The following is a 14,495-nucleotide window of genomic DNA, read 5'->3' on the forward strand; positions in this document are numbered from 1 at the left end:
ATATTTAAAGCCTTTTTTAGCAAATGCATATTGGAAATTAAAGTCAGAAAGATAAAATGTACACTGTGTTTATGTAAAGGGAGTTTTACATATGTCATGTAATTAGACTTTTAAGGTCTCTAGTGAAGAAATTTTTATGACTCTAATATGATATGTGACAAAAATATCTTCTTTATTCTTTAAAAGCACATTAGTTTATTGATGTTTTTAAAATTTTTACCTATATCTGCGTATATAGTTATATGTGAGTGAAACATGTAAGAATGTGTTAAGAAATATAATTTAAAAGCATATTTATGTAGCAGGTATATGTATACGTGTGTATTAGTAAGGAAGTAAAATGAGGAAAGGGCATAATTCTTACAAAAACAAGAATGAATTTTATACCATCTACAAATTCTTCATAATATATGTTAGCAATAGAAAGGAAATGCAAGGAGAACAGTAAGATGATGAATAGGGAAGGAAAAGTGTAAGTATTCCTTGTATTCCTAAAGGGTCTCTTGGACTTCCTTCTGTACATCATTCTCTCACCTTTAATTAAGTTCAGTTTTTCTCACTCGTTAGAAACAAAGGCATCCCTTCAATTTTTTTTAAAAAAGGTCCATAATTCAGAACTAAAAGATCAAGATTACGTTTGCTTTTTAATACTATCCTAGGAGTTAACCAGGAGCATTCAAGTCATCATCCTTCCAACTTCCTATTGAAACAGGCTAACCTAGGCTATGTGTATCTGCTACAGTTGCTAGGATTAGTTTTAAGAGTCCATGGCAGCCCTGTTCTTCCCTGTTTGGATGGCTCTGTAATGAAAGTCCATTGTTCAAAATCTCCCAGATTTGTTTATGTGTTATGTCTCCCCTTAAGATAGTGAAGACTTCCAGAAAAATGCCCCAGAACTTGTGTGCTTGTGTTTGTCTGTGTGTTTCTCTCTTTTTGTATCTTCTCACTGAGAACAGAACCAGATTTATCATAGGTCAGGGAATCAAACATTTAGAGCTGGAAAGGACCTAAGAGGTCATCTAATCTAACCCCCCTCATTTTACAGTTGAGGAAATAGAGGTCACAGAGAGATTAAATAATTTCCCAAGATCACAAGGCAGCAAAAAGAATGCCATAATATGAACCTCAAATCCTTTGACTCTGAATCCAGTATTCTTTGTATGGTACTATAATATTTACTTAGTCACTTATTGACTGGCATTAAGGTAAGTTTGTTGTTAGGAAGACACTTTTCAGATTCTAGTTATTATTAAACTGTTTTCCAGATGATTTAGCAGGGTTTTAATCTGGCCTATAAGCAAATTTAGTGGTGTCATATTATGCTGAATCATGCTCGCAGTAACATTTTGAATTTGTAGTTTCAAGTCACTGATTCATTCAATGCAAATTTATTAAGGGCCAACTACATGCCAGGGGCTGTGCTGGTTGCTAAGGAATCAGGAACAGAAACTCAAACATTACTACCCTCAAGGAGATTACATTTTATTGGAGAGAACACCATGTATACTTATAAGTAAATGCATAGTATATGCAAAGTAAACACAAAGTAATTTGGGGAGGCAGGGATTTTAAAAGGTGGAGGTGAGGAGGTAGTGAGTGCATTATGGACATAAGAAACAGAATGCTGAGTATGAGAGGAGCAGAAAGCAGGCCAGTTGGACTGGAAAATAGAGTGAAGGGGAATGATAGCTAATAAACCTCTAAAAGTAGACTAGAGCTGGATGGTGATTTTAAATGCCCAAAAAAGGCATCTTTATACAAATACTCATCCTACAAACAATAGGAAGTCAATAGAGTTCTTTCAGCAGGAGGATAAAATGATCTAGCCTATACTTTAGAAACAGCGGGAGAAATTGTAGGGGGATTTACTATCATAATTCTTGGTTATAATCCCTACTACTAGGCTCTTTCCCTGCCTCCCCAAATGCCCTTAAGCATTACTCAGCATGGCTATGCTAGACCTCTTGCAGACCCATGCTCCTGGTTTGCCCTCTTCTCATCATGTCTCTCTGAAAATAAGAACCATGATTAAAATACTGCAACTTGTACAAATCTTCACATGGAGTAAAGCAGAGTTTTCTTGTTGTTTTCTTCTTTTGATTTACTTTCACAAATATTTACTCAATTTCACAAATATTTATTAGAAAATTGGAGTTGTTTTTGCTTCTGTGCTTGTTTCTATTGCATCTATTACTGAACATGAGTATTTCATTGGGATATACTTAGAAAGGTAGAGATGAGACCACTTATTAGCCACCCTTCCAGACCCATAATGGAATTCAACACTGTGATGTGTTTCTCTGTGATGGAAGGAGAATAAACAAATTCAACTCAAGAAACATTCATCAACCCCCATTCTGTCCCTTTTAAACACCACAGACATCTCATCTTTGTGTTTTCTGCCAAAACAACTGTTTACTCCAAAATATGCATGTAATCATTGAAGTATATTATTCTCAAGAATAGCCATCACACATAGCTGAGGACTGGGGGCTAAGTTTTTCTTGATTCTTAGTCAGACTTGCTATGTGAGAAACCAAGCAAAGGTTTCAGACAATTGCTAACCAGGAACATTTGGGTCCACAGTCAGGGGTCAGGAATCAGTGGAATATGCCATCAACTGAAATATCAAATAAAGGATGGAGAAGCCTGAGTTTCCAATGCCATGACTTCACCTAGTATGGTTAGATAAGTGGATTGACATATGATACAAAGTAGGGTCAACACTGCTATAGGCTATTTCTATTCAGAGTATTTAGCTTTAAAAAGAAGAAAACTCATTTCCACAGCCCCAGCTTAGTTTGCCATTTTACAAATATATATTGTTATTCTTGTTATAATAGAAACTTATTTAGATTAGAAACTATTTCACTTTTCTTTGTATCCCCTCCAGTGGCTAGCCCAGTGACTAGCATATGCATACTAAGTACTTAATAGATGATTACTGATTGACTGATCAAAAGAAATGCCTATAAATGTAGATAGATTAACATTGCTACAACTGGGAAAATTACTGAAAAATTATTCTTATATTCTTATGTCTCATAAGTCCCCATGGTCTAATAATACTAGTGTAGTAACATACTCATATTATATAGAACTCATTTTAAATGTACCTGATACATATTATCATTATAATTATCACCATTCTTCTTCAACTTTAAGCAGTGTGGTTTAACTGAGAATAGGTATATTAGACATGAACTTTCCAAAGAAAGCCAGAAAAGAACTAGAGGCCATCTCATCCTCTAGTTGATGAGGAGTGTGTCTTTATAAGGAAAGTAGAATGACTATAACATAAACAATCTGAAGATAGTAGTTACAGGCAGAGGTCAATGAGTAGTCATCTCATATATGCAGCATAAAAGGGATGGCTGGTCTTCATCAATCTTATCAGCCACACTTAAATATATGGATAGTAACACCATTAGCAATGACCTTTCTAAAGCAAAGATCAACAAATATAAAAACACATATAGCCAGATGCCTAAAACATCTACTTCACTCTGTGATTCCACTGAAATGAGATGACTACCCTGACTGCAAAAGAAATTAAAAAATTGAAATTTTATGCTATAGAGTGCTATTGCTCTACATTCAGAAATTCCAGTTGTGGTGGTAGTTATTTTCTGGGGAAAATAATAAAAATAGCCCATGACATCTCCTTTAAAGATAAGACCCTCACCTAGAGGGTTTTTTAATTCTTTGGACCTCTGGTGTCAAACTCAAATAGTATCATGGGGCCATATACTGACACAGAAATGACAAATTAATATTATCTATTTTGTGTCATATTTTTATTTATTTTGTTAAACATTTCTCAAGTATATTTTAATTTGGCTTGGAACACTCCTGCTTTAGACAACAGAATTCCACAAAGTTGGAAAGCACAAAACAAAGAGGAAGCAAAAATTTAGATAACTTTTTTCAATTCTTCTGATACTCAAATGACTATGAAGATCACAAAGAAAAGTCCTCCGAAACCAACTGCTCTAATGCAGAGTTCTAGAGTCCCCAACCAGGGGTTGACAGAAAATGAATGTATGTTCTGTAAAGTTTAATAACTTATTAGAGTCCCAGTCCAGCTCTCACTGACGACCTTGGGAATTCCATGTGAAGCATGAAGAAAGAATATGACCTTAAGTCTAAGCAATACAAAACCATGGAGCAGCTCCCTGACCATCCCTAAATGAGGTAACCAGTAATAAAAATGCCATATTAGTAAGCTGAGAAAAATTAAAGTGTTATTATTGAGCTCTGTGACTAACATAGCCACCTGAAGAAGAAAAGAAAGTTAGGCCATAGGGAGAGAGGGAAGATATTTGAAATAACCATAACAATGTTAGCAATTAGACATTGCTTTCTGCAACCTGCCCATTAGGAAAGGAAAATCTATGAAAGTCCATTGCTCTTTCCCTTAGGATGCAAAATGCAAAGCCATGAACTCAGGGGGCCACAGCCCAGATACTTAACACTAAAGCTCATTCTCCACAGTCTACACTCTAGGAACTAACTATTGATACAACCTTACCCAGAGTACATGAAATGGGGCTTAAGATTTTGGGATCACAGCTGGAGCAAGAAGGAATCTCTGAGGTCATTTAATAAAACACCCTCATTTTTTTTATTTGAAGAAACTAGGCCAAGGGAAGGTAAAAGTTCAAGTCCAAAGGGTAATTTGAACCCAGGTTCTAAAATCAGAACTAAATCCAAAGTTAAATGCTCTTTTCACTGTACCATGTTACCTTAGGATCTTCATTCGTGCCATTAAAAGCAGGAGATAATATTGTGTTTCTGTTTTGCTTTTACACAACTCCCAAGTTGACAATACTAGAAAAAAACAGCAAGAGGGAAGCTGTAGATAGCTAGTAGGTAAGAATGGAAAAGCAGTGCTGAATGTTCAAAGAAGCACAGAAGCAAGCATGTTCAGATGATCAACCTAGCTGCATATTGGAGAGAAAAATGGTATGATATACTCATGTCAGGGTCAGAGTTTATATACCATCTGGAAGGCCATTCAGGCAGCTTTAGAAGATTTATGAAGATTTAGTGATAATGTTTGTAAAGTGTTTTGTAAACCTTAAAGTTCCACATAATTGTTATTATTTATTATTATTATTATTATTTTTAAACCAGAATTTTTCCTCTAAGATTTGAAGAAGGAGACAACAGAAAGTTTACTTCTATAAAAGTAAAAGATGACTGCGGAATAAGGACAAAAAGGTATGCATGCATGTGTGTGTGTGTGTGTGTGTGTGTGTGTGTGTGTGTGTGTGTGTGTGTTTTAAGCTATTTGCTAAATATACTATCATACTTTAAAGAAAAGTAAGACATGGATGAGAAAATTCTCTGCGGAGTGAGGGTTGGGGACTTAAAGAAAATTTAAATTTCATCCTAAGTGAAGATTACATAATTCCTCTAAAATATCCAAAAGAAAGCCAAAGTATCAACAAAAATGTGTTGAACTACAACTATATAATTACAGTATCAATAATCTCTTGCCTATAGTTCTTGAATCACAGAAGAAAATTCAATGACCTTGAAATTAATGTAACCCATACTTTCTACCCCTGAGATCACCATTAAAGCATTTTACATGATAACAAGGTAGCCTATTTTTAAACATCTAAAGAGAGGAAGATTTTACAACCTATCTGTGGATTAATTCTATCACATTCAATAAAGTTTTCTATAAGTTCCAACCCAAGTTCAGCATGGAACTAACCTAAATCTTTCATGCTGAACTTCCGGTTCCTATTTTCTTTTGTTTTCTCAGTAAATGTGGAGAACTATTGGTCATTATTCTCTTTTGCTGTGAATTTCTATATACTATGCCTTCTCAAAGTTCTAGGTTAATTATTCCCATTATTCTTAGTCTTAGTAAGTGACCATTTTTTGGTTTTTCCTTCAATTCCCTCTAAACTCTCCTTGCCTCTATTGTGAAGAAGCTCCAAAATGGAAAAAGTGTTCCAACAAAGATTTAACTGATACTGAAATGACAGTAGTGATGATAATCAATAGTAATAGTATTCATATAGTGTATCAAGGTTTGCAAAGGCCTTAACATAGGCTATCTCATTTTACCTTCCACTTTAGTATTCTAATGTCATCTTACTTTTGAAAATTGACAGTGAATCTTCCTTAGCAAAGTTACATAAATAATAGGAGAGGATGGGGGGAGGGAGAAAGGGAAGGAGAGAGTGAGAGAGACAGAGACAGAGAAAGGGAGGGAAGAAGGAAGAAAGAGTGAAGGAGAAAGAGAGTTACTGATAGGCAATTATTTAAGATTGATTTACTAATTTACAGATGGATTCAATTGGTGGATGGCATTCCCATGCTTACAGTATAACTACTTCTTGATATATTATATTTCATATTATATATTTACTTTTTCTGGATTTCAAAGGGACCAACGATTAAGTCCTTGTCATTCCTCCTAAAGTATATCCAGGATTCACAGTTTGAAGGAAATAATGAGTCACTACTTAAAAAAAAAAAAAACTACCCAGATATCCTCACCCTCAGTAAGAATATTAAATTCAATCGACAAGTATTTTTTGAGCTTGTTTAGTAGAACTGCTTTCATTATCTCTTATTATGGAGAGTAGATGTATAAAAAATTAATTAAGCCTTTTGGTATTTCTTTAAAATGAGAAAATATACTCATTGATATAACCTTATTATGGTAATTATTATGGTAATTTCTTGCAGAGAGTTCAAAAGCATGAAGAATTACTAGCTGAGTTCTCTGAAATGTACTAGGGGACAGTTCTGTTTAGTTTTTTCTTGTGCATAGAATAACAGTTTCAGGGAACCCCCTGGTTGGTCAGAAATTCTGGTAGCTTGAACACCCATTCCTATGTTGTTCTGTTTTACCAAAAGGACCTAGAGAAAGCAAGAGAACTGAGATGTTCTGGCTGATGTCCTTTCCAAAAGGACATGCTTCTATTAGAAGCATAACAGGTGCTTCGAGGGGAAACTCAGGTATCAGATATGAGTTTTTCCTCCTCTAGGATGGACTGCAAATCTCGTCTTGGTCTAGGTGTTTAAGAAGCTGGGGTTGATAAGGACTTTTGTGTCTAAGTGTAAAAACTAGTACAGCATAAAATAAAAGCTTAACTTTTGAAAATGGAATTGGCAACAGATTTCTGGGATATGTATAAATTAGTTGAGTTCCCTGAAGAAAAAGGTATCTATATTATTATTTTTTAAAAAATAAGAACTTTATTCTATTTTCTCTTTCCTGGATTGGCAAAGTGAACGAAGACCCCTTCATACTTGTCACTAAGGCAATAAAAGGGATTATAAGACATGGTTTCTATCTTCAAGAATTATTCCTCTGAACAATGCTGTTGAGGGCAAAGAAGCATATGCTTGTGAAAAAATAACAGTAAAAAGCAGTTTAGCGTGAGTACCATATGAGTGATACCATCAACAAGCATTCTAGGAGTGTAGAAAGGTTCAGATCCATAAGATCATCTTTCTATAGTTGTTGATGTAAACGACAGATCTGCAGCCATGTCGATTGCTTCCAGGTATTTTGTCTTTCTTTTTTATTAATATAGCTGACCCAAGTGGCAAAGTCAGTGAGGCAAGGATAAGACAGAGGAATTTTGAGGACAGGATGGGTTACCACAAAATGTAATAACTATAGATGGTTCCTTTTGAAAAAAACTAATCTGAACCAAACAAAGGTCAGTGTCAAGTACATAGGGAAAGAGGAATAAGCATTTATTGAGTGCCTACCATGTGCCGGGCATTGGGGTAGTACAAATATATCATTTGATGCTTAACCCATTGGGGTTGTTATTCTCTTTTACAATTTGGGATGAAATTGGGGTTTTATTTTTATTTTATTTTATCCCCATAAGGGAGAATATTATTGTCTTCATTTTTCAGCTGAGGAAGCTGAGGCAAACAGAGGTTAAGTAATTTGTCCAGGGTCACAGAGCTAGTAAGTACATGAGCCAGGATTTGAACTCAGGTCTTCCTGACTCCAGACCTAGCTCTCTATCCACTTATATATCCACTGTGTCATCTAGCTACCTTTTGTGCCACATACTTGCCTGGTAGGCACTTAATAATCAAGTCTCTTGACTTGATTTGGCTAAGTGCATAATACTTAACCACTTTTATCAATAACTCTTGATGCTGTGGTTAGGAAGGGAAAAAGTTAAGTAAGAATTAGAAATAAGTCCAAACTCCAGAAAAATAAACAACAAAACTCTGGGGAATAAAGGAAGTGGAGAAGAGGGGCATAGATCTGTTCCTTAAAAAATCTATACTGTTCAGATTTCATGTATTTCACAACTTTGTATGGTTACGAGCAATCTCAGATGCAAAGCTGGGGAAGAATAGCCTTTTACTTCTGACAATATTTGAAAATTCAATAGTAAAAACCAGTCCAGGAATGAACAGTTCCTAGAATGTAGCACAGTGTATAAAGAGAATCTAGGTTACATTCCCCAGCTACCATAACCTTTGTTTCCTCTGGCTCCTTGAGGCCAATTTCATATTCAAGCAGAAACAAAGACAATGTCAGTATTTGGGCACATCACATTCACAACTCAAAAATCAAACATAAATACTAACGCCTTGATGTCTTTTTAAATAGTTATTTCAATATACAAGCCATGACATTCCTGTAAAAAAATAATTTGCCTTTGAACCCAGAGCGAATATGGTGGTGCAGCAATAAAAAACTGAATTCAACAAATAAACTGTAGAGTTTATTAAGTACCTACTATGTACAAGACACTGTTGAAAAGCTTTATTTATGTAAAGATTTTTTAAAATTACAGGCCAACTAACTAGAACTGAGTGGGGTTTTTAGTTGTTGTTAAGTTGGTCAGTACTCTAGTTCAGTTGTAGTTGTCAATAAGTAATTGCATTCAAAGACATACAAAACTATTAAAATATTAAGATGCCACTGTATCATCTCGATATAGATAACATATATACACATATATATCTATATGTACTATATATGTATATAAACATTTATATAATATGTATGCATATATCTATATATACATATAGATATATAGATATCCTTATTCTCTCTCTTGAACTCCAGTCATGCATTATATATTATATTATTATATTATATCATGCATTACCTGATGGACATGTACTCTTGCATTTCCCAAAGTCTTTTCAAATTCCATATGTCTATAGGTAAACTCATTTTCCCATCAAAATCAATCTTTCCTATTAAACTCAATCTCTCCTCCAAACTTCCCTTTTTAATTAAAAGACCACAATCTCCCAGTCACCTAGATTCTTAACCTCATAATCATTCCTGCCTCTTCCCTTTTCCTCACCCTTATGTAACCCTTGGCTAAGCACTTGCCAAGTCTTCCAAATTCCTCAACCAAAACATCTTCAGTATCTGCTCCTGTCTCTTCACTCACATAAACACAATCCTACTTTAGATTGTAATCACCTTAGAGTAGTTTGCACTCCTCTAAGAGCATTCCTCAAATCTCTCCATTCTCCAAACCATCTTCACTAAACTAAAACTCAGATTTCACTATGGAGCTCTCCAAGTGCAAAAATCTCCAGCAGATGCCCATTGTCTTTAGGATAAGACATAGACCTCATTCAACCAGACCTGGCGTTTAAGGCATTCTTCTATCTAGCTCCCACCATCCTTTTCAAACTTATTTCAAACTCCATTTTTCAACTAAACTGTAACATCAACTATCCCTTAAACTTCATTGTCCACCTCTCTGGATCTGCACAATCTATCCCCTGTGCCTGAAGTACAATGAGTTCCTTTCTTTATCCCATTCTCTCAGAATCTTTTCTTCCCCCCTTCAAGGCTCAGCTCAGGCGATTCCTCCTTTAAGACTTCCCTGATTTCCCCACTTGTTAGATTTTCTCTCTGTCCTCAATTCTGCTAATATCATACTTATCAGAGCTTAGGTTTTATTTTTGTCTATATCCTCAGCTCCACTATTGCATATTGACTGATGTTTAGTAAAAGTTTTTTAACCGAATTTTATTCAGCTCAGAGGTTATTCATTTTTTTGGCATATATATGGTTATTTTTGCAAACTAGATTACAAACTCCTTAAGGGTAGGCCAAGCTTCTTTGTATCTCCCAAAGCATCTAGCACAGCACTAGGGACACAATAAGCTTAATAAAAATTTCCTAAATTAAATTAAACAGATCAAGAAATTTGGACCTAAAGACCTGGCATTCAGCTATTTATAAACTTCATTAAGATTTCATTAGTCTTATTCTCCGTTTTGAAAAGCAAAAAGTATTTCATGATGCCTCATGATGGCATGGAGATATCCCTGGACTCCAGAACTTAAACCCCCAAAATTCATGCACTGGAAGGTCTACCAAGCTAGAAAGACCTTGTTTGAGGTTGGGCCTAAGGATAGGTCATGAGTTTGCCATTCAAGGAACTTTAGCTAAACTTAGCAACTTAGCTAAATCCAGACAGGCTCATTACCAGAAGATTGGCCATTAAGTTATTAAATTTTTGGCAATAACTATCTAATTAAAACAGTGAGAGGTTGTTATCTGCAGAGTATTTGTAGTTTAAATAAGGAACACAAATACATATGGGCATTGTAGGGCATCATGGTAACAGAAATCATAACCTGAGTGACTCAGAGTACTTCCACAAGCAGGAGTTAAACAATTTAAGGAATGGGAAATTGTTATATACTTAGTCAAGTCACAAAGTAGTTTGGAACATGGTCCATATCAAGATGTTTAAAAATTTTAACAATAGATGATTATGCCTTTCTTGGCAAATGCTACAGCCAGATGAATTTTTATATAACAGTTGGGTAACAGAAACCACTCAGTGCCCCAAGGAAACTCTCCAAGATGCAAAACAGTTGCCACTCTGAATTAGTCAGAGATCTCCCCACCCCAGTGAAATTACAGGTCCATACCAAAATAATAATAAATATGATAAATAGAACTGATCCCTATCTCTGGAACCAAAAGCCTCAAATTCCTAGAGTTATCTGTAAAACATTAGATTTATGAGAACAAGGCAAATTACAGGTAAAGTAGCTAACACCAAGGATTCATATCTTCCTAACAACTTTCTGTGCTTAAATGGGTTTGCCTGAATCATTTCTCAATGAGTCAGAATGTAATGTATTCACAGAAACTAGTTCTAAAATCATTCTGAAAAAATTGGAGTTTTTATTAATAATCAAAGAAGAAAACTTTGAAGATTGTCTCAACTGCTACTGAACAAAAAAAACTATCACAGCAGTATATGACTAGGCAGAAACTACACAGAAAATCTAGATACAACAATTAGAAAATCTGTTCTTAAGTTTTAAATGTCTGCTTCCCAGAGAACTTGGTAGTGTACTCTAGTCTGCTATAGTGCCCCAAATACTCAGCATTTTGATAACCCTCTTTGGCACACCCAGTCAAACAAATAAATGGAAATAGGTATCATAAAACATGACTTTTAAAATACTGGAGAAATCTCCAGTTCTTACTTTCTTCCCTGAGAGTTTTGTTGGTTTTGTTGCGGGTATTGTTAATGTTTGATGAGCAAGGCTATCTTAGGACGAGCTCTGTATTTCTATAAGGCTTGGAAACAGTAGTTGCAGTGCATTAAGCTACATGGGAGGATGTCATAGAGTTTGAGAAAATAACCAGTTAATAGAAAAAGAAGAGGGGGAAATGTTGATTTTCTGTTGTTTAAATGTGAAATGCCTTTTGAGTGGTAATTTAATCTCAAGGTTGATAGAATTTCATTATTTTGCCTATAATTCTGCTTTCAGGATTGAATCACAAATGCTGCTACATACCAGGGGATTACACCTTCACTTATCTTTCATTTTCCCTGACTGAAAAGAGTTCATAGAATCACAGAACCAGAAAGGTCACCTAATTGAATCAAAGTCAAAGAAAGTTTAATCCCTAATTTTAGATTACCAAGCATGTGTTAATTCTTTCCTGTGATCAATAATGCTCAAACACCTCTCAAGTAACAGAATATATCCTATTAATCAGAGGTGATTCATTCTCTGTGGCTTATTCTACCTGGACAGCTCCTGCCAAGCATAAAACTACCAACGAATCAATTCAAGGATGGTCTCTGATGTCAGTATAGGATTACTTTATACCGACTAAAAGAAACCATCCTATTTTCTAATTTAGAGAGAAGACTGATGCCTCAAAGGCAAGGCTCTATCACCCTGGGCTGATCTTCTATATTGTACTGCCCTAAGTAGATGTTGATTTGTGCTTCCTTGATTTCATTTTCAAATCTAGACAAATGTACATACAAACTATCCATCTTATTCCCAAACTTTAAATGAGGATGGTCAAGACACAGCACTTGCAATGGCAACAAATCCCACTGTTAAATTCAAATGTCTGTATGAACTTGTATTCAGCCCTTACTACTCAAGACACTATGCTAGGTGCATGTCATTGGTTTTGAATAATTTTAGTCATGTCTGACTCTCAGTGACCCCATTTGGGATTTTCTTGGCAAAGATACAGGAGAAGTTTACCATTCCTTCTCTAGCTCATTTTATAGACGAGGAATTGAGGTAAACAGGGTTGAGCGAGTTGCCCAGGGTTACACAGTTACTACGTGTCTGAGGCAGTATTTAAACTGAGGTGCTTCAGACTCCAGTGCTGGTGTTCTATCCACTAGGCCAACTGACTGCTAGGTGCTAGAGATATTTTTTGTCTGAACTGCTGATATTTTAATGTAGGGAACTTCCAGTAAGGGAAATTCCAGCCAAGAAATTAGTTCCACTAGTTGCTATTATAGTCTCAGATAGTTTTCTAGAGTCCTTAACCTAAGTGGTTAAAAGTAATTTGCCCAGGATCATGGAGTCAGTACATTTAAGAGAAAGGACTGAACCCAGATCTTTCAGATTCATATTGCCTCTATGTAGTAGAAATATGAAGACAAAAAGGGAGAAAGAAACAAAAAAGAAAGAAAAAGAAAAAAATGCTCAAGGAGCTTACATTCTGCTGGGAGTCGTATGACAGGTGCATAAGTATAATACAAAGTAGGGAGTAAAGGTGACAAGAAAGAGGGCAAAGTGTCATAGGAAAATCTGAATTGTGACACTTTCTGTGCCCTTTGTGACTGTCACTTTGTATGGATTCACATGCATCAACTTCCATTAAACTCTCATTACATATCATCACATTTTAAAGTTTTTGTCCTAAAATTTCTTGCAGTCTTATCTAATCACAGTCCTTTCTCCAACTTCTTTCTAAACAAAGAATTCTGTTCCTTAATAAACATGCTCTTAGATACTTGCAATGTTTATGTTTTATTGTTTAAAAATAAAAAGCTCAAAAATGTGCATTTTTTGCCTCACTATTCCCAGAGTTAGTTTGGAAGGTGTCATTGATTCTCACAAGTATATCTAGCTGGGGGGTGGGGAGGTTCTGTGTTTGATGGATGACATATATATCTGGGTAGAAACAGATGTGAGATTGAACTGTTTTGAAAGAAAATTGAGGCTGCAGCCTTCTAAAAGGCCAATCAGGAAGTTTAAAATTAAACCAGACACAATGGCCCTAAGATGCTTTCCTTTCTTTGTAAATAAAGTGTACAGGGTGTGAGCTAAGACAACACGGTCAGCTTCTCTTTGAAGTTTCCTGCCTTTAGCCATTTTGTGTCACAATTTCAAATTGGTTAAATTTTCCTTTGGGTTTCAGGCTTACACAAGCTGGAAGCCAACCAACTTCATGTCCATTTAATATGCCACAACAAAATATATCTTTAAAAGAAACAAGCCCACCACATTTTCCATAATATATTCACATCTGCTTTCTCTGAAGACACTGGAATATTAATAAATAACCATGCTGTTAAAGTACATCCTCTACAAGGAAGCCTACTATTCACTGGATATCTTTTTGGGATAGGTCAAAAAAGCTCTCTTGGTTTCAGAAACTTACAAAAGACCATGGACAATGTAGTAGTGTTTTTATCATAAGAAGTGTAAAAAGAAATTGGCAAAGCTTACCTTATTGTGTTCATACTTGTATGGGATTTTGAGCGTGTCCATGGCTCTGATCATAGCCTGCATTGCTGTAAATATGTTCTGATACACCAGTTTTGTGAATCCTCTTTTGTCTTCATCGGAATAGCCTGATCCATGGATGATTCTCATCTGCTTGATGAATGTGCTTTTGCCACTCTCTCCTGTACCTGAAAGATAGGCAGTAACAATAGCTCATCAAACTAGAATGCTCAGGCACAGTTCTTCTAATGTAAAGAAGTCCAATTGTGCTGAAAATTGTGGTATCCATCTGAGGCCACATTGTATGCATTGTACATATAGGGCTGGCCTTTCCTTTAAGAAGACTCAGGCACAGGTCCTGGTTCTGAAACTGACCTTGACCATGGACAAGTAACCTTAACTTCCAATGCTCCTGAACACCAATCTGAGTCTGCAAATCAGAATAGCTGCCAATTTTCATTGGAGGAAGGAGTCCCCTATAACAATGAAATCTTAGATTGGAACCC

At 35.6% G+C, this 14,495-nt stretch overlaps 1 protein-coding gene across 1 annotated transcript in view; it reads right to left on the minus strand.

Moving 5' to 3' along the window:
• LOC140501406 (guanine nucleotide-binding protein G(q) subunit alpha) overlaps positions 1–14,495 on the minus strand; it is a 397,622-nt gene that overhangs the window by 247,568 nt on the left and 135,559 nt on the right. Inside the window, exon 2 of the mRNA XM_072604982.1 lies at positions 13,993–14,177. Coding sequence (XP_072461083.1) covers positions 13,993–14,177 — 185 coding nt within the window. The remainder of the gene's footprint in view (positions 1–13,992; positions 14,178–14,495) is intronic.

Source organism: Notamacropus eugenii, chromosome 1 (assembly GCF_028372415.1).
Source record: "Notamacropus eugenii isolate mMacEug1 chromosome 1, mMacEug1.pri_v2, whole genome shotgun sequence".
NCBI lineage: Eukaryota > Metazoa > Chordata > Mammalia > Diprotodontia > Macropodidae > Notamacropus > Notamacropus eugenii.